Source organism: Macaca mulatta, chromosome 4 (genome assembly GCF_049350105.2).
Source record: "Macaca mulatta isolate MMU2019108-1 chromosome 4, T2T-MMU8v2.0, whole genome shotgun sequence".
NCBI lineage: Eukaryota > Metazoa > Chordata > Mammalia > Primates > Cercopithecidae > Macaca > Macaca mulatta.
Genome location: NC_133409.1, coordinates 145,891,071 through 145,916,535, shown reverse-complemented (window position 1 = coordinate 145,916,535; position 25,465 = coordinate 145,891,071). Strand labels below are relative to the sequence as shown.

Genomic DNA, 25,465 nt, shown 5'->3' with positions numbered 1-25,465 from the left:
AAATAAATACAGAGGCACCAGACTTTGGAGTCAGCCCCGTCTGGAGACACCTGCCAGCTATGTAACCTCAGCAGAGGACACAATGTCGCTGAGCTTGTGCTCACTTATAAAACAAGTGGTCATCTCAGAGGGTAGTTGTAGGGCCAAATGTGCTAATGCTTATAAAGAAAAGAAGGAGGCCAGGCATGGTGGCTCACATCTCTAATCCCAGCACTGTGGGAGACCAAAGCAGGAGGATTGCTTGAGCCCAGAAGTTCAAAACCAGCCTGGACAACCTAGTGAGATCTTATCTCTACTAAAAATTTTAAAAATTAGCCAGGCATGGTGGCACATGCATGTAGTCTCAGCTACTCAGGAGGCTGAGGCAGGAGGATTGCTTGAGCCCAGGAGGTCAAGGCTGCAGTGAGTCGTGATCATGCTACTGCACTCCAGCTTAGGCAGCAGAGTGAGATCCTGTGTCAAAGGAAAAAAGAAGAAAGGAAGGAAAGGAAGGAAAAAAAGAAAGAAAAGAAGGAAGAAAGGGAGGGAGGGAGGGCGGGCGGAAGGAAGGAAGGGAGGAAGGGAGGGAGGGAGGGTATGGAGTGCCAAACATCTTTCTTTCTGTGTATTAACAGTGCCTGGTACTTGTAAGGGTTCAATAAAGGCCCAATATTTTATTACGGGCAACAGAGTTATTAATGCTTCATTCATTCTGTCAACAGGTTTTGGATCCAGCTATGTGCCAGACACTGTCTCAGCACTAAATTTAGAGTTTATTAGTCAAGAAGTCACCCAGCCTTCAAACAAAGGTTAAATAATATTACATATTTTTCATTTATTTAATGAAACTATTCTGTCACCCACTTCTTCCAGGCCCTGTGTGTATTGTATGTGTTCTTTCTTATTCTGAGGTGAATATGCCTGGCCTGGCCCAGCCCTCACAGAGTCCACAAAGTAGTTGGGAAGAGAGAAACACACAGAGAAAACCATACAAGCAAGCAGAAGGGAATGGGAAGTTGTTTAATGCATACAGAGTTTCAGTTTGAGAGGAATGTTGTACCACCACCTCCACCATTGAACCATCTCCACAACTTTTGAGATGTGGAGGATTTTCACAAGGCAAACTCAAACTCAACTTTTGAGTTGTGGAGATGGTTCAGTGGTAGAGAGTGGTACAACAATCAAAATGTACTTAATGCCACTGCACCGTACACTTTAAAAAGGTTAAAACAGTCAACTTTATGTCATGCATATTTTACCACAATAAAAAGAAGGGGAGGGGCAGAGAGCCACGTGGGACACTGTGCAGGCACCTCCCATGTACCCAGCAATCCCATCTGCAGGTACATGCGCTCCTAGGTTCTCACGGGAGGGAAAGCCGTCATGGGCCGCTCTGAGCATTCCACACCTTTTCCATCAGGGGTCTAGGGGAGCAACCTAGCCCTGCCCTCAGTGCCTGCCAAAGATCACGTCCTGGGCTGGAAATCTGGAGACAGACTCTGGCAGCTACCTGACCCGGGGCCAAGGTCGGCTACACTATGTGTGAGCCCCCATGCAAAATGAAAACAAAGCACCCTTGCTCAAAAAGTATTAATAGTTTCAAGACAGACAGCAGAACTTTAAACCAAGCACCAGGCCCTTCTGAGTGCACACCCTGTGCAACTGTCCAGGTCACACAGCCTTGAAGGGGGCTCTGAAGGTGACAGTTCCCAACCATGTGCTGGGAGGGAAGATGCGAGAGGGAGACAGAGGGAGATTGAGACAGAATATTTTTGAAATGTTTATTTAAGTATAACATATAAAAAGGTACGCAGATCACAAGGAGATAGCTCCATGAATTTTCACAAAGGGAATAAACCTGTGTAAACCAGCACCCAGATGAAGAAAGAGAACATTCCTGGCACCCCAGAACCCGCCTTGTTCCCCTCATGACTCCCAGATTAGATTAGTTTTGCCTATTTTGGAGCATCATCGGTCTGCATGTTTTCTTTTACGCCTGGCTTTTTTCACTGCATGTCTGCGGGACTCAGCCATACTGCTGTGCTGTCATTCTCAGACAGACAACCCCAAGTGTCAGAGCCCGTGCGGGGCAAACAGAATTCTCATACGCTGCTGGTAGGAGTGGAAAATGGTGCAACTACTTGGAAAAATCGGCTGGCAATATCTACCAAAGCTGAACGAACACCTGCCCTATGACCCAGCAATTCCACCCACGGATAGATACATAACAGAAATGCATTCCCATGGCCCCCGCCAAACTTTTATATGAATGTGTATAGCAGTGCTGTCTGTGATAGCCAAACCCTCAAAATCTTGAAACGACTTAAATGCCCATTAACAGGAAAATGTATAAACAGTGGCATATTCACAAATTTGAGATTTTGTTGTTTTTCGTTTTTTCCCGGAGAGTCTGTACATTTGTTTAGAAAGATTTTTCACCCGCTTGTGTGGCCTGGGTGTGCAGCGCGGGGCACGGAATTTAAAAGTGGTCTTAGATAAAAATGATGGTAGCCAACGGAGAGGGGTGGGTGGAACACAGGGCCCCAGTCTCAGGAGCGCAGGATGTGGTGGTTCTGAGTAACAAACCTCAGAAGGATTTTCACAGGGCACCCTCTAACCTCTCTGAGTGTGAACGCTGCTTCCCAGAAATCGGTCCCCATCCCGCCAGAATTATCTACATATGGAAATGAGCCCAGGCCTTCATTTGCTCTGCGGCTCCTGTTCACCGCAGAGCAAAGAGCAAGCTGGTGAACTCTCACTCCTTTCCCGGGCCACACCCTCTGCCTGGCGCCTGGTAATTCGACGTCCGGCCTCCAACCCACCGGCCTTCCCTAAGTCTCCTTCCCTGTCCTCAGTGAGAGGTACCTGAAAGACTATGACCTCACTCCTTCTCAAGCCCCGTCAGGACCCAGGACCAAAGTCCCCAGCCCGAAAATAGCCTCAGAATATCCCCTCGGTTGCTGTGTGCGATGCCTGATTTAGGTCTTGTGCCGGAAGTGCTCAGTGAATCCCAGTTCCCCTCCAGACTCCCCTGCCTCGTGGCTCCCAGGGACTCCTAGACTCTCCTCTCCCTCAGCGGTCTGCGGGTCCCCGCTGCAAGTGGGGGCCTCGAGTGCGCATCCCCATGGAGTGGGAAAGCGGTGGCTTTGACATTAGGCAGACCTGCGCCGCAGCTCCGGCTGCCCACCCCCAGGGGGCGCGCTGGTGATCGCAAAGACAACGGCCATTCGCAAAATGGTTACCAGACAGACCTTAGGCCCGTAGCAGGGGCTTCTAAATACGTGATTTTTGCCCCCACAATAATGTTCATAAAGCGTATATTGCTATTTTACAGATCAGGAAATTAAGGCTCAAAAAGATAAAATAGGCCGGGTGCGGTGGCTCACACTTGTGATTCCAGCACTTTGGGAGGCCAAGGCGGGCAGATCACTTGAGGCCAGGAGTTCAAGACCAGCCTGGCCAACATTTCGTATTTTCTAAAAATACGAAAATTAGCCGGGCACGGTGGCGTGCGCCTGCAGTTCCAGCTACTCGGTAGGCTGAGGCAGGAGAATTGCTTGAACCTGGGAGGCGGAGGTTGCAGTGAGTGAGCCAAGATGGCACCACTGCATTCCAGCCTGGGCGAGAACAAGACTCCATCTCAAAGAAAAAAAAAAGAGTAAAATGCTTAAGTGATACTAGTAAATGGCAGATTAAAACCTGCCAGTCAGCCAGGCCTTGTGGCATGCAACTGTGTTCCCAGCTACACAGGAGGCTAAGGCAGGAGAATCTCTCGAGCCTAGGAATTCTAATCTGGCCTAGACAACATAGCAAGACCTTGTCTCCAAAAAATAAAAATAAAAATGTGCCAGTCTCCAAAGTACACTCCACTGTTCTTCTGAACCTCAATTTTCAAACCATTACAATGGGAATAAATGATACCAGCCTTGCGGGAAACTGGAGTGAGGCAATGCAGTGAGCACTTGGCACAGGATGCTGGTGGGCACTTGGGTAGTGGGAGCATTTGCTGTAGAGGAGCCCACAGTGAGGTCTCATCACGGGACTGGGGCCCACAGCTCTCTCACAGAACTTGCTCCAAGCCCAACACTGTCACATGGCTGAGCCCAGCGAGGATAATTCCCAAATTCCTCTTTCCTGGGCCCTAAGGTGGACATTGGTCTCCTCAACTTCCAGTGGCTCCAGCAAGTCCTCTCACACTGTGCCAGTAAAGGAAGCACCTGGGTAAGGCAGGGTTTCTCAATCTCAGCTCTGTTGACATTTTGGACTGGACACCTATTTGCTAGAGGGGACGGGGGTTGTCCTGTGTATTGTAGGATGTTTAGCAGCATCCCTGGCCTCTACTCACTAGATGATAGTAGTACCCCACCCAGTAGTGAAAACCAAAAATGCCTCCAAGTCCCCTGGAGAGCAAAATCTCGCCCAGCTAAGAACTATTGGCTTAAGCAATAACAACATGCAATGATCTCAGGTTAACTAGGAGTCCCTGAAGGCAGGTAGTTCCAGGTTTGGCGCAGCAGCTTGATGATGCCAACAAGCACCAACGTTGTCCTAATGCTCATCACTTCATGATCACAAGATGGCTGCCACAGATCCCATTGTGCCACCACTACAGTCCCACTCAAAGGCAGGCAAGAGGGGGAAAGCAATGGTGTCATCTGTGGCATCACCTTTAAACTAGACAGTTTTCCTAAACACTCCTCAGCAGATCTCCCCTATGTCTCATTGGCCAAAACTTGGATATATATCCAGTCCTAGCAGCAAGGGAGCTGGGAAAATGACTAAGTGGCAAGGGGGAAGAGGGATGGAAATGGTGGGCCCTCCCTGACCTGGCAGAATAGACACTCCTCATACTTGCAGAAATTATTTTTAAATCTATCTACTTTTCCTCACTAAGGCTTCAGGACAGGGATCCACATGTTTTCCTCTGTATCCTCAGAACTTAGCCTCGTGTGCAGCACTTAGAAGGTGTTTACTCCATGCTCGTTGAATGAATTAATCGATCAATTGATCAATTATTTGACCTTCCCCCTTCCTTGCTTATATCACTAAGAGCCCTAAGTAGGTGATTATTTATCGATATGCAAATTAACTTGTCTAATTACAAATAAGCCTTTGATACAAATAATAATGCAAACATCTCCCAGTTTCTCCAATAAGCCCTGATCCCTCTGGCCATTGAATATGCTGTTCCACTTGCCTGGAACATTCTTCCTGCCACCTCTAACCTCCCTTCACCCCTCTTCAGCTGGCCAGCTCCTTGTCACTCCTAGGTCTCAGCTTAGATGTCACTGCCTCTGGGAAGCCCTCCCTGATCTCCTCAGTGTGGCTCCAGGTCTTGGTCACCTGTGCTGCGCCATCCTAGCACTTATCACCCTGTGTTGTGACTGTCTCCCTAGCAGGACAGGAAATGCCCATGGAGACCAGAACAGCTTGTCCTTCACCAAAGTTTAAGTTCTCCGTAAACTTAAAAGTTTACGGAGAACTTAAACTTTTATTGTTTGAATCATTTATGCCAAGGGTTGGCAAAGCTGCTCTGCAAAGTGCCAGATAGTATTTTCAGCTTTGTGGGCTGTATGATCTCTGTTGCAACCATTCGACTCTGCAGTTGGAGGGAGAAAGCAGCCATAGCTGATACTTAAACAAATGAGCATGGCTGTGTTCCAATAAAACTCTATTTGTGGGCACTGAAATTTGAATTTCATATGAATTTCACATGTCATAAAATATTATTCCTTAAAAATTTTTCAACCATATAAAAATGTAAAAACCATTTTTAAAGGCTCACAGGTTGTACCAAAACAGGTAATGGACCTTAGTTTGCTAACCCTGATTAATACTGAGAGTCACATGTTTGGGATTTTCTAGGTCATTCTCAAAGATACAACAGGATCGCATAAAGCAGTAATGCACAGTATTTCTTAAGATCAAGCAGTAAGTTAAATTTGAAAGTGCATTAAATGACTTAGCCATCACAACCCAGAAGACTGTGTCTTAGGAAATCAAAGATTAAGATTAAGACTGGAGCTGGGCACAGTGTCTCACGCCTGTAATCCCAGCACTTTGGGAAGCTGAGGTGGGCAGATCACTTCAGATCAGGAGTTGGAGACCAGCCTGGTCAACATGGTGAAATCCCATCTCTATTAAAAACACAAAAAATTAGCCAGGCCTGGTGGCAGGCGCCTGTAGTCCCAGCTACTCAGGAGGCTGAGGCAGGAGAATCGCTTGAGCCCAGGAGGTAGAGGATGCAGTGAGCTCACATCGCACCACTGCACTCCAGACTGGGAGGCAGAGTGAAACTCCATCTCAATTGAAAAAACTAAAAAAAAGATTAACTTAAGACTGGGAAACTGTTACTATCAGGGAACCATATCAATAGGTTCAAACAAAAATGTTTGATAATTTCTATATGCAATTCTGTTGGAAATTTTAAAAACTAGGCAGAAGGATATTTCTTTTCCATACAAATGATTTCTCTGAAATGATATTCAAAACATTATCTAGATTAATGAAAGTAGCTGGGATGTCCCAGTCTACATCTTTCTCCTGTGCTGGATGCTTCTGGCCCTCAAACATCAGACTCCAAGTTCTTCAGTTTTGGGACTAGGACTGACTCTCCTTGCTCCTCAGCCTGCAGATGGCCTATTGTGGGACCTTGTAATTGTGTGAGTTAATACTTAATAAAAATATATAATATATAATATATAATATTAATTCTGTCCCTCTAGAGAACTCTGACTAACACAGTAGCCATTGGAAAATTGAAAACAAATTAACTGAGACTAGTTGTCCTTAGGGCATAGGAGTGAGGGTGGGAAATAGGAGTGAGGGTGGGTTTCCCATAATGCTAGTTTGTTGTTGTTTTTTGTTTTTTGTTTTTTGTTTTTTTGAGACAGAGTCTCGGTCTGGCTGGAGTGCAGTGGTGCGATCTTGGCTCACTGCAACCTCCACCTCCCGGGTTTTTAAGCGATTCTTCTGCCTCAGCCTCCTGAGTAGCTGAGACTACAGGCGCCCACCACCACACCCAGCTAACTTTTTGTATTTTTAGAAGAGACGGGGTTTCACTATGTTGGTCAGGCTGGTCTCAAACTCTGGACCTTGTGATTTGCTTGCCTTGGCCTCCCAAAGGATTACAGGTGCTGGGATTACAGGTGTGAGCCACCGCGCCTGACCTCTTGTTGTTTTTAAACCAGATTTCCTGTGTTGGCCAGAACATTCACAGGGGCATAGAACTTCCATGCACTGCTAGAGCAGGAGGGTATATGGACTGGTGCAGCCATTCTGGAAAACAATCAGGCACTGTTAGTCAAAACTGGTGTATATATTCCCAGGACCCAGCAATTCCACTCCTGCATGTATATTCCCAAAAAATTCTTACACAGGCCAGGTGCAGTGGCTCACGCCTGTAATCCCAGCACTTTGGGAGGCTGAGGTGGGCAGATCACCTGAGGTCAGGAGTTCGAGACTAGCCTGGCCAACATGTTGAAACTCTGTCTCTACTAAAAATACCAAAAAATAAATTAGCCGGGCATGGTGGCAGGCGCCTGTAATCCCAGCTACCTGGGAGGCTGAAGCAGGAGAATCACTGGAGGCGGAGGTTGCGGTGAGCCAAGATGGTGCCATTGCACTCCAGCCTGGGTGACAGAGCGAGATTTGGTCTGAAAGAAAAAAAGAAAATTAGTTACCAGTGTTTCTCTGACTCCGTCCCCAACCAGGTAAATTATAGAAACAGGCCCTTTTTGTCAAAGGCTGTTTGATTCCAGGAGTACCTGCCACAGTGATAGTTTCCAGGTCACTCTTCCTCACAGAAAGATTCCTTCCCATCCACTCTGGGTTTCACACATTGGGCCCTCTCAGTATCACAGAGAAACTCCAGCTGCACGGCCAGGCCTCCTCTCTCACAGTGAAGCTGTGGCTCCAGCTCTCTGGAGACTGAGCAAATCCAGTTCAAGCCCTGACACTTGGGGAATGTGGAGGGATTTCCCCACCAGCACAGGCCTGGGAATGACTATGAGCACAGAGGAGGAGAGAGGATTCCAGAAGGAGTTAACTGTCTGCCCCAAATGCCCATCTACTTCTCTTTCCATTGAGCATCACAGTTTCTTCTGCAAATGGGCCCCATTATATCCACCCTCCAGCCAGGTGTGAACTGACTGACAGTAAGTTGAGTCCTAGGAGTCAGGATTCAACTGCCAAGGCGGGGCTTGGACGCCAGGCCAAATTGTGGACTAGGTAAAACCAGGACAGAGCGAAGCCGCTTTCCATAAGACACGCCCATCAGTGCGCCATGTCAGTTTACCATTGCCATGGCAACACCCGGAAGTTACTGCCCCTTTCCATGACAACTACCTGGTGACCTAGAAGTTACCATTCTTTTTCTAGAAATTTCTACATAATCTGCCCCTTAATTTGCATATAATGCAAGTGGGTATAAATATAAATGCAGTCCTGCCTCTCAGCTGCTGCTCTGGGAACGCTGCCAATGGGGTAGCCCTGCTCTGCAGGGAGCAGGACCTCTGCCGGTGATGTACACTGTCGCTTCAATAAAATTTGCTGTTTTAACACCACCAGCTTGACTTTGGATTATTTCTGGGGCAGAGCCAAGAACCTTCCTGGGCTAAGCCTCAATATTAGGTTCACCTGCCCTGCATCAAAAGGATGTAATTGAGGCCTCTGGAGCTGGGACCTCTTTTACAGATACGAGGTTACATGAAAGGTTAGGCAAGGAGAGGTTGGCCGCCATCACGCCACAGCCATGACTAATTAATCACCGTAGCTTGAGGGAAGGAGAGCAGCAACTGGGCTCAGCTGTGTCGGGTCCCTCTCGGTCATGGCCGGAAGAACGGCTCCAATAGGATATGTCCAAATCCTAATGCTCAGAACCTGTGAATGTGACCTGATTGGGAAAAAAAGGGTCTTCACAGACATAATTAAGGATTTCAAGATGAGATCATCCGGGATTTGGAGGGGGCATAAATCCAGTGAGAGTGGTCCTGAAAAAAAAGGCAGGAGGAGACCTGAGGTTCACAGAAACACACAGGGGGAAGATGGCCACATGAAGATGGGGGCAGGGATGGGAGTGATGCAGCCACAAACCAAGGCATGCCAAGGTCTGCCCGCCAACCCCAGAGGCCAGGGGCTGGGAGAGACACAGAGAAGGGACTCCCTGTCAGAGTGCCCAGAGGGAATCAATCTCTGCTTGATTGTGGACCTCCTGTGAGACGATTAATGTCCATTGTTTTAAGTCCTCAAGTTTGTGGTAATTTGTTACAGCACCCCAGGAAACTAACACTCTCTCTCTCACACCCAGCCACGCAGCAGACTGGGTCTCCAGGTCCTGAAGCCCCCACCCAGCTCGCTCAGGCTCGTGGTTGAGCTGCCTGTCAACCGGAGTGTCCCCCTTCCTGCTGGCGGGCAGGGGCCCTCAGGAGCACTGACTTTGATCGTCCTGACTGTCCTGCTGAAGGGGTGGATGCCAGGCCGATGGCAGAGCCTGAAGATCTTCCATCCTGTCACTCTCAAAAGTGTTCCCTTTGTGGCCCTAAAAAATAAGCAAATAAAATGATGTAAAATAATTAATCTTGAAGTAAAAAATGTAAAAACAATGCCGAGGCTGATCCCTAAAGCACCTCCTTGCCCTTTTTCCTACCCTTGGTGACTTTTGTTCTGAGTCAGCTCTGACCTTCAAGTCCAGGGTGAGACCACGTTTCCACGCACAGAGGTTGCCCACAAGGTGAAACTTGAGGGCCAGGCCCTCTGAGCTCAACAAACTGCAATTCCCAGGAAGTATGATCAGATGGCGGGATCTCAGGCACGAGGCCCAGGCAGGAAGGGGCTGTATTTCAGGGAAGGAGCCATATTTCAGGGAAGGGGCGGGCCCTTGCATTAGCGGGTGACAGTCCTCTCAGTTGATAAGAACACCCCATTAACCAGAAAATGGGCTGTCCAAGACAGACTTTGGTCTTATCAAAGCAGGAGCAGACAGCCTGTCGAAACAGCTTGCGGGGAGCCAGGCTGTTGTACTGCAACGATTAGTACATGCCTGTGTCTCATTTACAACACCAGAGGCTCCACACTTTAGCGATGGCCACTGAGGGTTTTGTTACGGTGATTCTTGTTTGCCACTTTCCTGCCTAGGAATAGCCACTGTTTAGAAAAAGCTCTTCCAGGATATTTTTTCTATGCACATAGCATTATATTATTCCTCTTTTTTTTCTTTTAATACAGGGTCTCACTCTGTTGCCCAGACTGGAGTGCAGTGGCATCATCACACCTCATGCAGCCTCAACCTCCCCTCACCTCAGCCTCTCAAGTAGCTGGGGCTACAGGCAAGCACCACTATACCAAGATTTTTTTTTTTTTTTTTTTTTTTTTTTTGAGATGGAGACTTGCTCTGTCACCCAGGCTGGAGTACAATGGCACGATCTCGGCTCACTGCAACCTCCACCTCCTGGGTTCAAGCGGTCCTCCTGCCTCAGCCTCCTGAGTAGCTGGGACTATAGGCATGCACCACCACGCCCAGCTAATTTCTTGTATTTTAGTAGAGACAGGGTCTCACCCTGTTGGCCATGATGGTACCAATCTCTTGACCTTGTGATCTGCCTACCTCGGCCTCCCAAAGTGCTGGGATTACAGGCATGAGCCACTGTGCCCAGCCACGAATTTTTTAAATTTTTGGTAGAGATAGGTTTTGCCATGTTGCCCAGGCTGGTTTTGAAATCCTGAGCTCAAGTGATCCACTCGCCTCACCTCAGCTTCCCTCACCTCAGATTACAGGCGCGAGCTACTGGCCTGGCTTGTTTGTTGTTAGTGGTGTTGTATTTTGTTCCAGTGGTGGTGGCAGTTCCCAAAAAACATTATCCTAAGGGAGCTTTTGGTCACAGAGTGGGGAAGACTCCCTTCTCTCTTCCAAGTCCCAAATCTTTTTTAAAACTTAGTGAGGGAAGCGGTTCAGAACTCCAAGAGACCATCACTTCTCAGGAAGGCGGGTTTCCACAGAAGGGGACACTAGGAATAATTGCATTTCACCCACATGAACTTCTCAACCTTCCGCTGATGACTTTTCTCTTTGAAACCTTGCAAAGTTGGAGTGGAACTTGCAGCCCCTATTCCCACTCCAGCTTAGGCAGACAGGGATAGGGTAAGGGGACAAGCAGGTGAACCCAAATCAGCTTGTCCCCAGCAAGATCACTCACTGCCTCTCTCCCCAAGGCAATGCTCCTCCCTTTTGTAATCCCAAGACAGTTGACAACACATCCAAGTCCAATTTTTTTTTTATCTTGGGGCACTTGAGAGGTAAGTAAAATTCTCATGACATATGGAAGAGATACAGACTAGAGGATATCCCATAATTTTAGTCTAATTCCTTGAAATAATTTATAGAAATTATCTTATATAACAAAAGCAACTATGCCTTGCTGTGCCATGTTCTCTGAATCATCATCCATTTTACCAGCTCTACATGTTCACAGACAGGGCAGCATCACCACTTGGCAGATGGTCCAGGAGCCCCAGCCTTGCACCTGCAGAGGCATCACGCGTCCTTCCCCATCAGTTCTTGCAGATCTTCTCTTTAAGTGAGCTGCAGGGTTTTCCACTGTATTTACTTACCCAAACCCCATTGCTAGACCTTTGGATTTTCCCCATGTTTTGTAAGAATAACCAGTGCTCCAGAGAACATCTCTATAAATATATGTCTGCACATATGTGAGAAGTTTTGTGAAAGTTGTATTCTCAGAAACAGAATGTCTGGGTCACAAGGGAGACACACTTACAACCTGGGTAGGCCCTGCTGAATTCCCTTCCAAAAGTGCGTGCCTCTTTCCACCACCAGCTGTGTCAATGAGTGTGGCTGCTTCTTCACCCTCACACTCACTGTGGACACTGTGGAGCCTGTTCATTGCTGTCCATCAGATGAGCCACTCTTGTCTTAATCAGCCTTCCTTTCTTTCCTTTCTCTTTCCTTTCCTTTCTTTCCTTCCTTTCCTTCCTTTCTTTCCTTCTTTCCTTCTTTCTTTCTTTTTATTATTATTACTATTATTTTGGTAGAGGCAGGGTCTTGCTATGTTACCCAGGCTGGTCTCCAACCCCTGGCCTCAAGCAATCCTCCTGTCTTGGCCTCCCAAAGTGCTGGGATTACAGGCATGAGCCACCGTGCTGGATGTGATTTGCCTTTCTTTCACAGTGAAGTTAAGCATCTCCTCAAATGCTTCTTGGCCTCTGAGTTTGTTCCTGAGCAGCAGATTCTTTATTGGGGGAAAAAAAATCCACTTACAAATTCTATTGTTTCCTCCTGGAAGTGCTCATTATAACCAAGAGAATACGTGGAAGCCCTGTCTTCCTATGGCACACAGACCCTTCTCACCTCGCGGGGAAAAGGAAACTGTTGATGTCAGCACCCACCAATGCCACATGCCGGGAGCCGATTCCAGGACTGCTCCACAGGAAGCCGCTTCTCCAGCTTTTGAGGGCACCTGTGTTCACAGACAGGACTTCAGAGGTCAACTTACAGACGCCACAGACAGGAGGAAGTCACTTCACACCGCAAATATAGTTTTTATACAGACAAAAATAAAAGGATTGTCAGTTATCTCAAGTAAGTACTGAACCAAAGTACATGTTAAAATCTTGACGTAAGGTCCTGGTGGGTTGGCTTGGACCACACCATCAAAGGCCCTTTTTCTCCCTCAGAGGCGGGAAAACTGAAAAGTAAACTCCCCTGGCCCCTTAGCAGCTGGAGTTTCTGATGTGAATTAGGATCTGACAATTCGACGCCCTGGCCCGGGTTCCCTCTCAAGTGCTCCAAGTGAGGAAAAAAAAATTGGACCTGGATGTGTTGTCAACTGTCTTGGGATTCCTCACCCAGGAAGTGAGGTGAGGGCATTTGCCTGCGGATCCCGTGCTGCTGAACAAGCAAGGTCAAGGAGAAGCTGCGCGTTCCAGCAAGGCTCGCGTGCTGATACGCCTCCATGCGCGGCTGGTTCCCGGCGGCCGCCTCACTGCTGCGGTGCTGAGGTTCCGGCTCATCCCAGGAGCCCCACCGGGAACCCGCTCCTCCCCTCTTCCAATGACTTTGTAAACCCCTGATGCCTTTCCCGCTAAAATTAGCTGCTGTGGTTTCCTCCAGCTGAACCGTGACTGATGCAGCTCACAAATATGCTTTATCTTGACGGAGGCAGCCATGCAAGATAAGAGAAAGAAAAGTCTAGACAAAGGGCAACACGGGCATGAATCACGCTTATTACGGTTTTCCCAATAGCACTTTAATTAGATACCTCGTCCCTTTAGACAATGTGAAAACTAAGCAGAGGCACAAAGAATGAAATAAAAATCATCTGTTATTCCACAAGAATCAAATATTGACGAGAAGAAAACAGCCAGCCCCACTGAGATGCTGGGTCTAGCAGGCCAGCTGCTGTTCATCCGAACGCAGACTCAGCAGCTCAGCTGAGGACAGCCTGGGCTGATCTGGGCTCACACTTAATATCTGATGTGAGACTGCAGAGGAGCTCCCAGCTCCTTTCTGAGAGTGAGGGGAAAAGTTGTGGCAACAAAACGCGATGGTAATAACTTACCTCATTTTTCTCCTGGCAGAAAACTTGAATACCAGAGCATCCAGTTCTAACCCACAGACCTGGCAGCCTAGCGGGAGGCTGAGTGTCTGTACTTTTTCTGCCTCCAGTCACCGTCCCTGAACCCCTACTGACCACCCACCATGCCTGGAGAGGGTCTTCCATATCCCTCTAGCACATGCTAGAACCTGAAATCTATTTGTACTTATTTAAACTGGGCCTATTCTTTCCATCTTCAGTCCAAGGTCAAAGTCACCTTCCAGAGACTCCTTTCCTTCTTTTTTCCAGAGAAAAAAAAATGATAAAACTACCTATCATTTACTGAATATTCAAAGCTACCAAGAAGTTAACCCTCATAAGAACTTCACAAAGTAGGAGTTATTCTCATGTTACAATTGTGAGGTTCAGAGAGATTGAGTCCATTTTCCAACATTCCACAGTTCATGAGACATGGAAGCAGGATTCAAACCCACAACCGTCAGATTCAAAGCCTGGGTTCTTAATCCTCATGCTACATCCCACTTTGCCAGGCCTAGGAAAGTCCCCCTGATTTGCTGCCCTCTTTGGGGGAGCTGCCGCTCTATGCAGAGCCTCTGTTTGCTCATAAATTTGTTTTTGTTTTTTTAATAATAACTCCACTGGGATCTCATTCACATGCCATAAAGTTCACTCTCTTTTTTTCACTCTGTCACCCAGGCTGAAGTGCAGTGGCATGATCTTGGCTCCCTGAAACCTCTGCCTCTTGTGTTCAAGCAATTCCGTGCCTCAGCCTCCTGATGTAGCTTTAACTGGAGGCATGTGCCACCACACCCAGCTAATTTTTGTGATTTTAGGAGAAATGGGGTTTTGTCATGTTGGTCAGGCTGGTTTTGAACTCCTGGCCTTTAGCAATCCACCTGCCTCGGCCTCCCAAAGTGCTGGGATTACAGGCATGAGCCACCATGCCTGGCTAAAATTCACTCTTTAAAAGTATACAATTCTGTGGGTTTTAGTATATTCACAGAGATGTGCATTAATCACCACCACTGCCCACTTCCAGAGCATTCTCATACCCCTGGAAAGAAATCCCATATCCGTTACCAGTCCCTTCCCAGGCCCTCTCACCCCCAACCCCAGTCAACCATTAATCTCCCATCTGGCTGGGTGGATTTGCCTCTCTGGACATTTCATATAAATGGAATCATACAAGCACATGTTGTGACTGGCTCCTTACACTCAACACTATTTCTTCAAGGTTCACCCGTGTTACAGCATGTGTTAGAACTTTATTCCTTTTTCATGACTGCATAATGTTCCATTGTGTGGATAGATCACATTTTGTTTATCCATTCAGCAGTTAATGGACATTTGGGTTGTTTTCATTTTGGCAACTACAAATAATGCTACTGTGAACATTTGTGTACAAGTTTTTATGTGGACATATGTTTTTAATTTTCTCAGGTATATAGTTAGAAGCAGGATTGCTGGGTCATATGGTAACTCTATTTTAGCTTTTTGAGAAATTGCTAAGCTGTTTGCCACAGCAGCTGCATCATTTTATGTTCTCACCAGTAATGTATGAGGGTTCTAACTTCTCCACATCCTCTCCAACACTTGTTAATGTCCATCTTTTTTTTTTTTTTTTTTTTTTTAAATTATAGCTCTGCTGTTGCCAGAAAAAGAGTCTCAATCCAGACCCCAAGAGAGGATTGCTGGATCTCACACAGGAAGGAATTCAAGGCAAGTTACAAAGTACAGAGAGAGGATAGTTTATTGAAAGCTACTCAGTTACAGAATAGGGCATCCTCAGAAAGCAAGAGGAGGAACATGCCATCTCTGTCTTAAACTTTTCTCATACAGGAGTCTCATCTATGTAAAAGCTAAGATAAATTATGTCTATGTGTGAGTGGGCTGACAGCATGATAAAATTTAGTACTTTGTTGATGTAAAGAAAGTTATCCTTGGCATTTTAGTGCATAAGTACATCAAAGCATGACTATAGTCATCTTAAAAGCATATCTTGTTAAGGATAGTGGGACATCTGGATTTTTTGTTATTGTAGGAGTGTGTCCTTGCAGGTATTTTTAAGGTGTTTCCTCAACTGTAAACATCTTAGGACCATGAGTCATGACTAGCAAGGAACGTGCCTTGATACTTTTAAGATGGAGTTGATTTTAAAATGATGTCACTGTGGCTCTCCTATGCTTCTGTTTCCCTAACAATCTTAGTGAGCGAGAAGTAGTATCTCATGGTAGTTTGTTCTTAATTTCCCTAATGATTAATGATTATTGTGGTTTGACTGTGTCCCCCTGAACCCCCGCCAATTCTCATCTTGAATTGTAGCTCCCACAATTCCCACATGTTGTGGGAGGGACCCAGTGGGAGGTAATTGAATCATGGGGGCAGGTCTCTCCCGTGCTGTTCTCATGATTGTGAATAAGTCTCACGAGACCACATAATTTTATAAAAAGGAGTTTCCCTGCATAGGCTCTCTCTCCCCTGCCACCATGTAGGTTGTGACTTGCTCCTCCTTGTGTTCTGCCATGATTGTGAGGCCTCCCCAGCCATGTGGAACTGTGAGTCAATTAAATCTCTTTTCTTTATAAATTACCCAGTCTTGGGTATGTCTTTATCAGCAGCGTAAAAACGGACTAATACAATGATGTTAGCATTTCTTCATGTGCTTGTTGGTTATTTGTGTATCTTCTTGGGAAAAATCTCTATTCATGTCCTTTGCCCAATTTGGGGCTATTTGTCTTTTTATTATTGAGTTGTAGGAACTCTTTATCAGTCCTGTATACAATTCTCTTATCAGATACATAATTTGGAGATATTTTCTCCATCCTGTGGTGCTTTTTTTTTTTTGCTTTCTTGATGGTGTCTTATGAAGCACAAAGGCTTTTAATTTTGATGGAATTCAATTTATCTATTTTTTGTTTTATTATTTTCTTTTCTTTTTTTTTTAGACAGAGTCTCGCTCTGTTGCCCAGGCTGGAATGCAGTGGCCAGATCTCAGCTCACTGCAAGCTCCGCCTCCCGGGTTTACGCCATTCTCCTGCCTCAGCCTCCCGAGTAGCTGGGACTACAGGCGCATGCCACCATGCCCAGTTCAGGTCTCCTGCTTTGTCATAGGCCCTTTTTCCTTTTGGTGGCTGATCAAGACCCAGCTTGGTAAATTACTCACTGGTCAATCAGGAAAAAAATAATGTTCTTATTGCAAATCACTTTAGAGTTTGCAGAGGGCTAGAGTTGGCATATTCTGTCCCTAAGATTGGAAGGGTCCCTGGCTGAAAGTCCAGAATCCCAGACTCTCCAGGTCCGCCTGGTGTTCAGTTTCCCCATCCCTAAAGCCCTAAAACTGGGTCAGTTCACTGACGCTCGTGGGGGTGGTGGAGAAGAAAGTGCCTTTGTTGGTGCTTTAGAAGCTCTCTAGAGATTTGCACGCCACGGTCAGCCACCCACAATCAGCTGTCCCCTAAGAATCTGATATGTACTCCCCATCCCACACCACAGGTCAAGAACCTGAGCTTGTCACTGGCTGGAGCATATGATCATGTGACTGAGGGGAAATCTCTTCCTGCTCAGAATTGCTGGAATTTTAAGAGCCATGTTTAGAACTCTGGGGCTTTCCAGCCAGAGCACTTTCAGTAATACACCGTGCTTCCTTGAATTGGGATGTTTAGATAGGCCGGATCTGGAGAGCTGAGGTCTATTCAGGAGACTTTATGATCTCAGTGGTCTTAGCTGATGGCTCCCCCAAAGGAAGAGGATGGGAGAGGGGAGCTCTAGGCCAAGGTGGTCTTCTCCTCCCAGCCTGTCTACGTTATTCATATCCATTAAGATTGCATTGGATTGCACATAACAAACTAACAACAGTGTCCATCTTTCATGGTGTGACCTGCAGGTTAAATAGAAAGGGGATGGACAGGCCGGGCGCAGTGGCTTACACCTATAATCACAGCACTTTGGGAGGCCGAGGTGGGCAGATCACCTGAGGTCGAGAATTCAAGACCAGCCTGACCAACATGGAGAAACCCTGTCTCTACTAAAAATACAAAAATTAGCCAGGCGTGATGGCGCACACCTGTAATCCCAGCTACTCAGGAGGCTGAGGTGGGAGAACCGCCTGAATCCGGGAGGTGGAGGTTGCGGTGAGCCGAGATTGCGCCATTGCGCTCCAGCCTGGGCAAAAAGAGTGAAACTCAGTCTCAAAAAAAAAAGAAAAGAAAAGAAAAAAGAAAGAAAGAAAGGGGACAGACAGACTACAGGGGAGAAAATGACATAGATAAAGCTGACTTGTTCCTACTTACACGTTTTTACATCTCCAACAGCTCAATTTAAATTTGGCCGCTCTCACTTGATTCTATTTTATTTTCCTTCACAGCACATATCACCACCTGCCATTACATTCTGTTTTGATTTGTTTATTTATCTGTCCTGGTCACCACGATATTCCTGTTTCTAGACAGTGCTTAACCTACAGTAGGTGCTCGATGAATGCTAACTAAATGAATGCATTATTTCATTTGAAATTTCTCAACAACTCCATGTGCTAAGCAGGGCAAAGGATGTTGTCTTTCATTTTACAAAAGTGAAAAGTGAGGCCTAGAAGGGTAGTGTAACTAAAGCCAGCAGAAAATTAAGGAAGCCTCAGTCCTTTTTTTTTTTTTTCCTTTTGAGACGGAGTCTCACTCTAATGCCAGGCTGGAGTGCAGTGGTGTGATCTCAACTCACTGCCTCCACCTCCCGGGTTCAAGTGATTCTCCTGCCTCAGCCTCCCAAATAGCTGGGACTACAGGCATGTGCCACCATGCTCAGCTAATTTTTGTATTTTTAGTACAGACGGAGTTTCACCATGTTGGCCAGGATGGTCTCGATCTCTTGACCTCGTAATCTGCCTGCCTCGGCCTCCCAAAGTGCTGGGATTACAGGCGTGAGCCACTGCACCCGGCCAGTCTTTTTGATTCCTAATCAGGTCTACATGGGTAGGGTGAGGGTAGAGAGGCTTTGACACGCCCCTAGCAGATGTCCCAGATCTGAAAGAGGCCTCATCCAGGCCCCTGCTGACAAACTACTCAAGGATAAAGCGATCATAAGAAGAGGAGATAAGAAGTTATTCCCAATAAAGAGACTGGGAAAATAGGAATTGCAGAAACCAGTGTCCTGTGGGTTAGGAGAGGAGGCCGACACTATCAACGGACAGTTGGCTTTTTGGTGCCCCTCAATTCCACCCCCACCCCTGCTACTTACTTTGTCCCCTGGAGGTGTGAGTTCCCCGTCACTGGAGGTGTTCAAGCAGGGCCTGGATGTCTACTTACAGAGCATGCCTGAGCTGGAGAGTACACCTCCCCGTGAGAGACGGCAGGCTTGCTGTCCACAGAACATGCAGCCAGCCACCGCCCGGCCCCACACTAACACAAAAAGAGGCTTTTGCACCACCTAGTGGACATGGTTTTAAACTGCAGGCCTTGGCCGGGCGCGGTGGCTCAAGCCTGTAATCCCAGCACTTTGGGAGGCCGAGACGGGCGGATCACGAGGTCAGGAGATCGAGACCATCCTGACTAACACGGTGAAACCCCGTCTCCACTAAAAAAATACAAAAAACCAGCCGGGCGAGGTGGCGGGCGCCTGTAGTCCCAGCTAACCGGGAGGCTGAGGCAGGAGAATGGCGGGAACCCGGGAGGCGGAGCTTGCAGTGAGCTGAGATCCGGCCACTGCACTCCAGCCTGGGCGACAGAGCGAGACTCCGTCTCAAAAATAAAATAAAGTAAAATAAACTGCAGGCCTTTCCGTGGAGAGAAGCCCACAGCCCAGAATCCCATTTCCCGTGCAGTCTCCCTGACCCCTCAAGGATCGGAAGGCCCACAGCCCCGCTGTGCTTCTAGACCTCAGCCCTCCAAAAGGGAAGTTGGAAAAAGAGGGCAGAAACCTGTGATTCTCCGGAGGGAAACGCTCCCTGGTGCCTCTCAAGCCGAATTCACCGGCACCACTTTGTCCAGTACTGTCCCCAGTGGGTGCACTTCTCACGTCATCTCTCCCTGGGGACTGCAATGGTTTGCTCATCTGCTACCTCTGTTTCCCCTACTTCTGTACAAACTTTCCAAGCCAGGGCCCTATTCCCCTTTGTTTACTCACCATCACTCCCCATCCCCGGTATATGAGCAAGTAACTCACAAGAATTTTGGACTTTAAAAAATCAAGATCACGATTAAAATATTTCTGAGTTGCATATACTGGTTTCAGAACAACCTGCTTTAAACTCCTCACTCAGGTTCTAGGGCTGTCCCATTGGTGGCTTAGTTCCTGCTGAGGTCCTTTGAGGGCCGAGGTCTCACTGAGGGAGCTCGCCAGCAGCGCGGGGCCCTGACACCAGCATTCGGCAGGCTCCCTCTGAGCCCACACTGCCCTCCCATTTACCACCAGATCTGGACATTTCTGCGGTACAGGCCCTTGGTCTGTAAAGGTCCGTGTTTTCTGTGTGTCTCTACAAACCTTTTGTGAGAACATTTGAGTAGAAAATGTGGATCACTAACACTGTGGGACCAGAGGAGGGAGCCAAGGAAGACTGTCACCCTGGGATCCTCTGGGACAAAGAGGATGGGTCCCCGGCATCAGCCCAGGCTTCCTGCAGTAAGAGCCCAAGACCCAGCAGAGCCACCAGGATTAAATCAAGTGCTAGATCTGGAACTTTCCTATGAGGGAAAAAGCCTTTCTAGGCAAGAATGCACCGAATAGAGAAGATGAAGACCAGAGCTCATGCTCATGGGTTCATGCTATAAATGGCTCAACTGGACCAAGACAGTGACTGGTATCATTTGTTTCATTAATGAACTTCTTATTATACTTATTTTTTCATTAATTCTTTATCAATTGTCTTTATTGTCAATTCTTTAACTGTAATGTAATCTGACAAAAAGAGAGCACTGGCTACTTTTTTGAACCATGAGAATGTATTTCCTGCTTTTTAAAATTCTTTGTTGGCCAGGCACAGTGGCTCACACCTGTAATCAACACTTTAAGAGGCTGAGGCAGGCGGATCACCTGAGGTCAGGAGTTCGAGACCAGCCTGACCAACACAGTGAAACCCTGTCTCTACTAAAAATACAAAAATTAGCTGGTGTGGTGGCGGGTGCCTGTAATCCCAGCTACTCAGGAGGCTGAGGCAGAAGAATCGCTTGAACCCGGGAGTCGGAGGTTGTGGTGAGCTGAGATTGCATTACTGCACTCCAGTCTGGGTGACAGAGCAAAACTCCACCTCAAAAAAAAAAAATTATTTGTGAGAAGTCCACTTTGACATATGTCATTTTCAATGACCTGCCACTTTTCAGGACTTTAATTGTATGAAAAATGGATATAAACGCAATGCCTCACCTGCTACCCGGTACATAGCAGGTATTCAATTAAAGTTTGTAGAAGGAAGGCCTGAATGAACCCCTTTATTCCTGGCACCCAGGGGCCCATCCCCAGCCCAGGGCCTGATCTCCCTGGGGAGATGGAGAAAAGGTGGCATGGCCCCAGGGCTGAGTGCAGAGTTCCGGAGTCGGGATCTCTGGCAGTGGTTCACGCTTGCTCTCCTGGTAGCCCATCCCTGGCCCTGATGGTCTCCGTGCTGGGTGAGACTCATCACCTGAGTTAAGGCCTCATCCCTGGGAAATGTAGCTGTTGACATCCGTCAACCCACCAGCAGGCAAAACACCACTTACAACTGAAAGAAGTGATCTAGGAATCCATCCTCCCGCTTCATCCTGGACCCAACCACAATGCCGAGGTGAGGAAATGAGGTGGCTTCAGGAGCCAGGAAGCTGGGCTGGGCCATGTGATCTTGGGCAAGTCACTTCTCTCTGGCCTCAGTTCCCTTCTCTGTAAAATGAGGGCCTGAATAAATTGATTTCGACAGTCCCTCCCGGGCCAGGTATGCAGCTCTGGGTTGAGGAGGTGATAAGAGAGGCCATGGTGCATGGGCTCATCCCAGAGCAAAGTCAAGGAGCCGGAACAGTCTCAGAGGGAAAGTGAAAGGGGCAAAGCATTTTCCCATGGATCCTTTTTCCAAAGCCACCTGCCTGTCCCCTGCTGGTGAGGACCATCGAGGGTTCCAAATGAGACTAAGCCTGGAGTTTCCCTGCTTGTGAGCTATCACAGCTTTGAGCCCCAAAATCCAAGAGTCCTTATCAAGAACTTCTCTGCAGTGACTCAAGGCCAGTGCAGGCTCCAGCAGAGACAGGGGGATTTCCTGACTGGCTGGGGGCAAGAGGCTGAGGTAGTTTCCTCCTTCTGAGAAAGAAGATGTGAATCCAGGGAGTTCTATTCTTGGTTAAATGAAAATACTCCCTTCTCCTCCCCGAGCTTTACCTGAGGGCTTGCAAGGACAGAGGCTCTGGCCCTCAGGAGGCCCCAGTGAGTACTTGGGGCTGGGGCACAGAGGGAGAAGCTGACCCACTGGACCGAGGTGTTTTCATGCTTCAGAGCAGCTTTTGGTCTGCAGAGATGTCTCAGCTAACACAGGTTAAGCCCTCCCCCCAGAGCAGGCAAACATTAAGCATTTCACAAGTATGGCCTTATGGAAGCTTTCTGACACCGCGGAGGTCAGGTGAGGAGAAGGAGCCCCATTTTACAGACGAGAAACCTGAGGCCCCAGAGAGGCGGAACACCTTGCCCAAAGTCCCACAGCAGATACAGGGACAGGAGCATAGGAAGCCACAGGTACGGGGGTACGGGGGGCAGTCTTCACTGGGCCATAGTCACTGAAAACTGAGGATGAGGGGGCTGGGCCAAGTGAAATGGACTATTCAGTGAAGATGCCACGAGCAGACAGGTGGGGCCGGGGCCTGGTTAAGAAGCGCCCACATACAGTCAGAGGTGCTGAAAGAAAACAGGTCGAAGCCCTGGGTTCTGGAGAGGCAGGCCAGCTCCGCAGGCCTCTCCCTCAGTGTCCTCACCTTCAAGCCCGAGGGAGGTGCCGAGTGAATTAAATGAGATAAGATATCCGAGAGGCCCTTAGCACAAGGCCTGGCACATAGCAAACACTTAAGAAACATCGACTGGACAGTGGCTCACGCCTGTAATCCCAGCACTTTGGGAGGCTGAGGCAAGAGGATCACCTGAGGTCGCAAGTTCGAGACAAGCCTGGCCAACATGGTGAAACCCTGTGTCTCTACTAAAAATACAAAAGTTAGCTGGGGGTGGTGGTGGGCAGCTGTAATCCCAGCTACTCGGGAGGCTGAGGCACGAGAATCTCTTGAACTCGGGAGGCAGAAGTTGCAGTGAGCCGAGATCGTGCCACTGCACTCCAGCCTGGGTGACAGCGCAAGACTGTCTCAAAAAAAAAAGAAAAAAGAAAGAAACGTCAGCTAGCATTGTTTTTATTATTACGGAGGCTGTTCGTGCTGCCTCAAAGCACTGACACTTTTCCCATTTCCTGCATCAGCCCCTGAGCGTGGGGTTTTCAGGAGCAGGTGAGGAAATCTGAGGCTCACTGAGGGACCTCGTTCCCTTCATCCTGGAAATTCCATTTACAGGGGTGGGGCTGGATGCTCTACTGGTGCCTGGCTTCCTCTCCCGGGGCTGCAGCAGGAGAGAGAACACTCCCCTGTACCCCGTTTAGCCCCAGGATCGCCCTGCCCAAAAGATGACCCTCCTGCCCCCAGTGTCCTGGATGGGAGGCCTCCCAGCCCTCCCAAGCAATGGCTGTAATCCTGTGGGTATAGAGTCTAGCTGGGGATCCTGCTGCTCTGCTGGGAGGAGGAGGCTGCCTTCATAGGAGATTCGGTCCCTGCCCCATCGGTACTGGGTGCCTGGAGTCCACCTGCCCCTCATGGAGAGATTTCTGGCCTCTCGTCCTTGAACTCCATTCTGTCCTGCTCGTGGCTCTCCGGCGGCTCCAGGTGGATGTCCTTGTCCTGGCTCATCTTTCCCGGAGTCTTTAGAAATCTAGAATTCAGGCCCCAACTGCAAATCATCTCCTGCCCCAGTTGCAGGGGGATTTCAGCCCACCCAACCCCAGTTCTGCGTCCCCCTTTCACCACATCCCCTAGGCTACTCACCTGAACAGGAGCTTCTGCCCCGGTTCCTTCTTAATGATATTAAGCTTATAATAGTGGCGCAGGGCACGAGACATTTTCTCATAGGTCATGTTCACCCGGTTCTGGAAAGCAAAGCAGCCGCCACATCAGCCCTGCTCTCCATGTCCCACTCCTTCCAGGCCTCACTTTCCACCCTGTAAGGGAGCGGGGTGGACTGGACAGCTTCTTAAGCCTCTCATTCCAGGGATCTGTGAGGATTTATGAGTGCTCACTTGAGTTTGGAAGGAGGGGGAAGGTTGTGGAAGAAATGATGGGGCTGGGCAGGGTGGCTCATTCCTGTAATCCCAACAGTTTGGGAGGCCTAGGTGGGCAGGTCACTTGAGGTCAGGAGTTTGAGACCAGCCTGGCCAACATAGTGAAACTCTGTCTCCACTAAAAATACAAAAATTAGCCAGGTGTGGTGGTGCATGCCTGTAGTCCCAGCTACTCGGGAGGCTGAGGCAGGAGAATCCCTTGAACCTGGGAGGCAGAAGTTGCAGTGAGCTGAGGTCGTGTCACTGCACTATAGTCTGGGCAATAAAGTGAGACTCCATCACAAAAAGAAAGAAGAAAGAAAGAGAGAGAAAGAAAAAGAAAGAAAGAAAGAAAGAAAAAGAAAGAAAGAAAGAAAGAAAGAAAGAAAGAAAGAAAGAAAAAGAAAGAAAGAAAGAAAGAAAGAAAGAAAGAAAGAAAGAAAGAAAGAAAGAAAGAAAGAAAGAGAAAGAAAGAAAGGAAGGAAGAAAGGAGTGAGGGAGGGAGGGAGGGAGGGAGGAAGGAAGGAAGGAAGGAAGGAAGGAAAGAAGGAGGGAGGGAGGGAGGAAGGAAGGAAGGAAGGAAGGAGGGAGGGAGGGAGGAAGGAAGGAAGGAAAGAAGCGTTCTCTTGCCTACTTGGCTGAGAACATAGTGTGGGAGTGAACTGCATGTTACTTTTAAATAGCAAATGTCACAACAGTAACAAATATATATATTTGTTCTATAGATACAGATATAGATATAGATATATTTGCAGGAAATGCAATCAGAGAGACAGCATGGTGGGGTGGCATGGATGGCCTTGCCAGGCCACACCCTGGATGACTTTGGCCAAGTCATTTCTTTCTCTCTCGGGGATAGGCAGTATGAGGTAGGGCCAAAGAGCCTGGGGTTTGGCATAGATTTCAGCCCCAGCTCCAGCGCTTGGCAGCTGTGTCACCTTGGACAAGTTTCTGGACCTCTCTGAGTCTGCTTCCCCAGCTACATAATGAGAAGAACACCCATCGCACAGGTCGAGGATTAAATTATTAATAGCTAATCCATGAAGGCAATTAGCACAGTGTATGGCATGTAGTATGTGCTCATTAAATGGAACTGGTGCTCTCTGGGCCTGTTTTCCTCCCTGTTCTATACGAGGATTAGACCAATACATCCACTGAACTTTAGTCATCTGCATCCTTCCAGCCACCAGCACTGCTAAGAGTAATAGAATATTGCTCTTAGCTCTTGAACCCACAGCCTGGGTTCAAGTCCCTGCTCTGCCTCTTACATAGCAGGGGATGGGTAAATTTGGGGCAAGTTGTTAGCCCTCACTGAGCCCCAGTCTCCACATTTGATAAAACCTCTTATGAGGTTGGTATGAGAATTAAATGAATTAATACAAGTGGAGCTCTCAGGGCAATGCCTGGCAATCAGGCACTATTACATCTTAGGAAAGGCTATAAATTGATGATTATCATTATCATTAATAGTTTTCTTTAAAAGATTTTTTTACTTAAAGAAATCTATTTATTTTAAAAGGCTACATTCCTTATATCACTGCTATAAATCATGAGATAGTCATGGTAGATACATTTTGTAATCCTAATTCAAAAATAAATAATTATAAGGATATTAAACCACCTAAGA

At 47.7% G+C, this 25,465-nt stretch overlaps 1 protein-coding gene across 21 annotated transcripts in view; it reads right to left on the bottom strand.

The window, feature by feature from the left end:
- Positions 1-7,745: 7,745 nt before the first annotated feature.
- ETV7 (ETS variant transcription factor 7) overlaps positions 7,746-25,465 on the bottom strand; it is a 38,536-nt gene continuing 20,816 nt past the window's right edge. For 15 of the 21 annotated variants that reach the window (XM_028847620.2, XM_001116763.5, XM_078000264.1 and 12 more), the window contains 2 exons: positions 23,567-23,667; positions 22,870-23,453 (listed from right to left, as the gene is read on the bottom strand). In XM_028847620.2, the coding sequence (XP_028703453.2) occupies positions 23,336-23,453; positions 23,567-23,667 (219 nt within the window). In that variant the 3' untranslated portion in view covers positions 22,870-23,335. Of the gene's footprint in view, positions 9,518-12,378; positions 12,511-22,869; positions 23,454-23,566; positions 23,668-25,465 lie in introns of those variants that run through there. The other 6 variants (XM_078000260.1, XM_078000256.1, XM_078000274.1 and 3 more) reach the window with 3 other exon arrangements.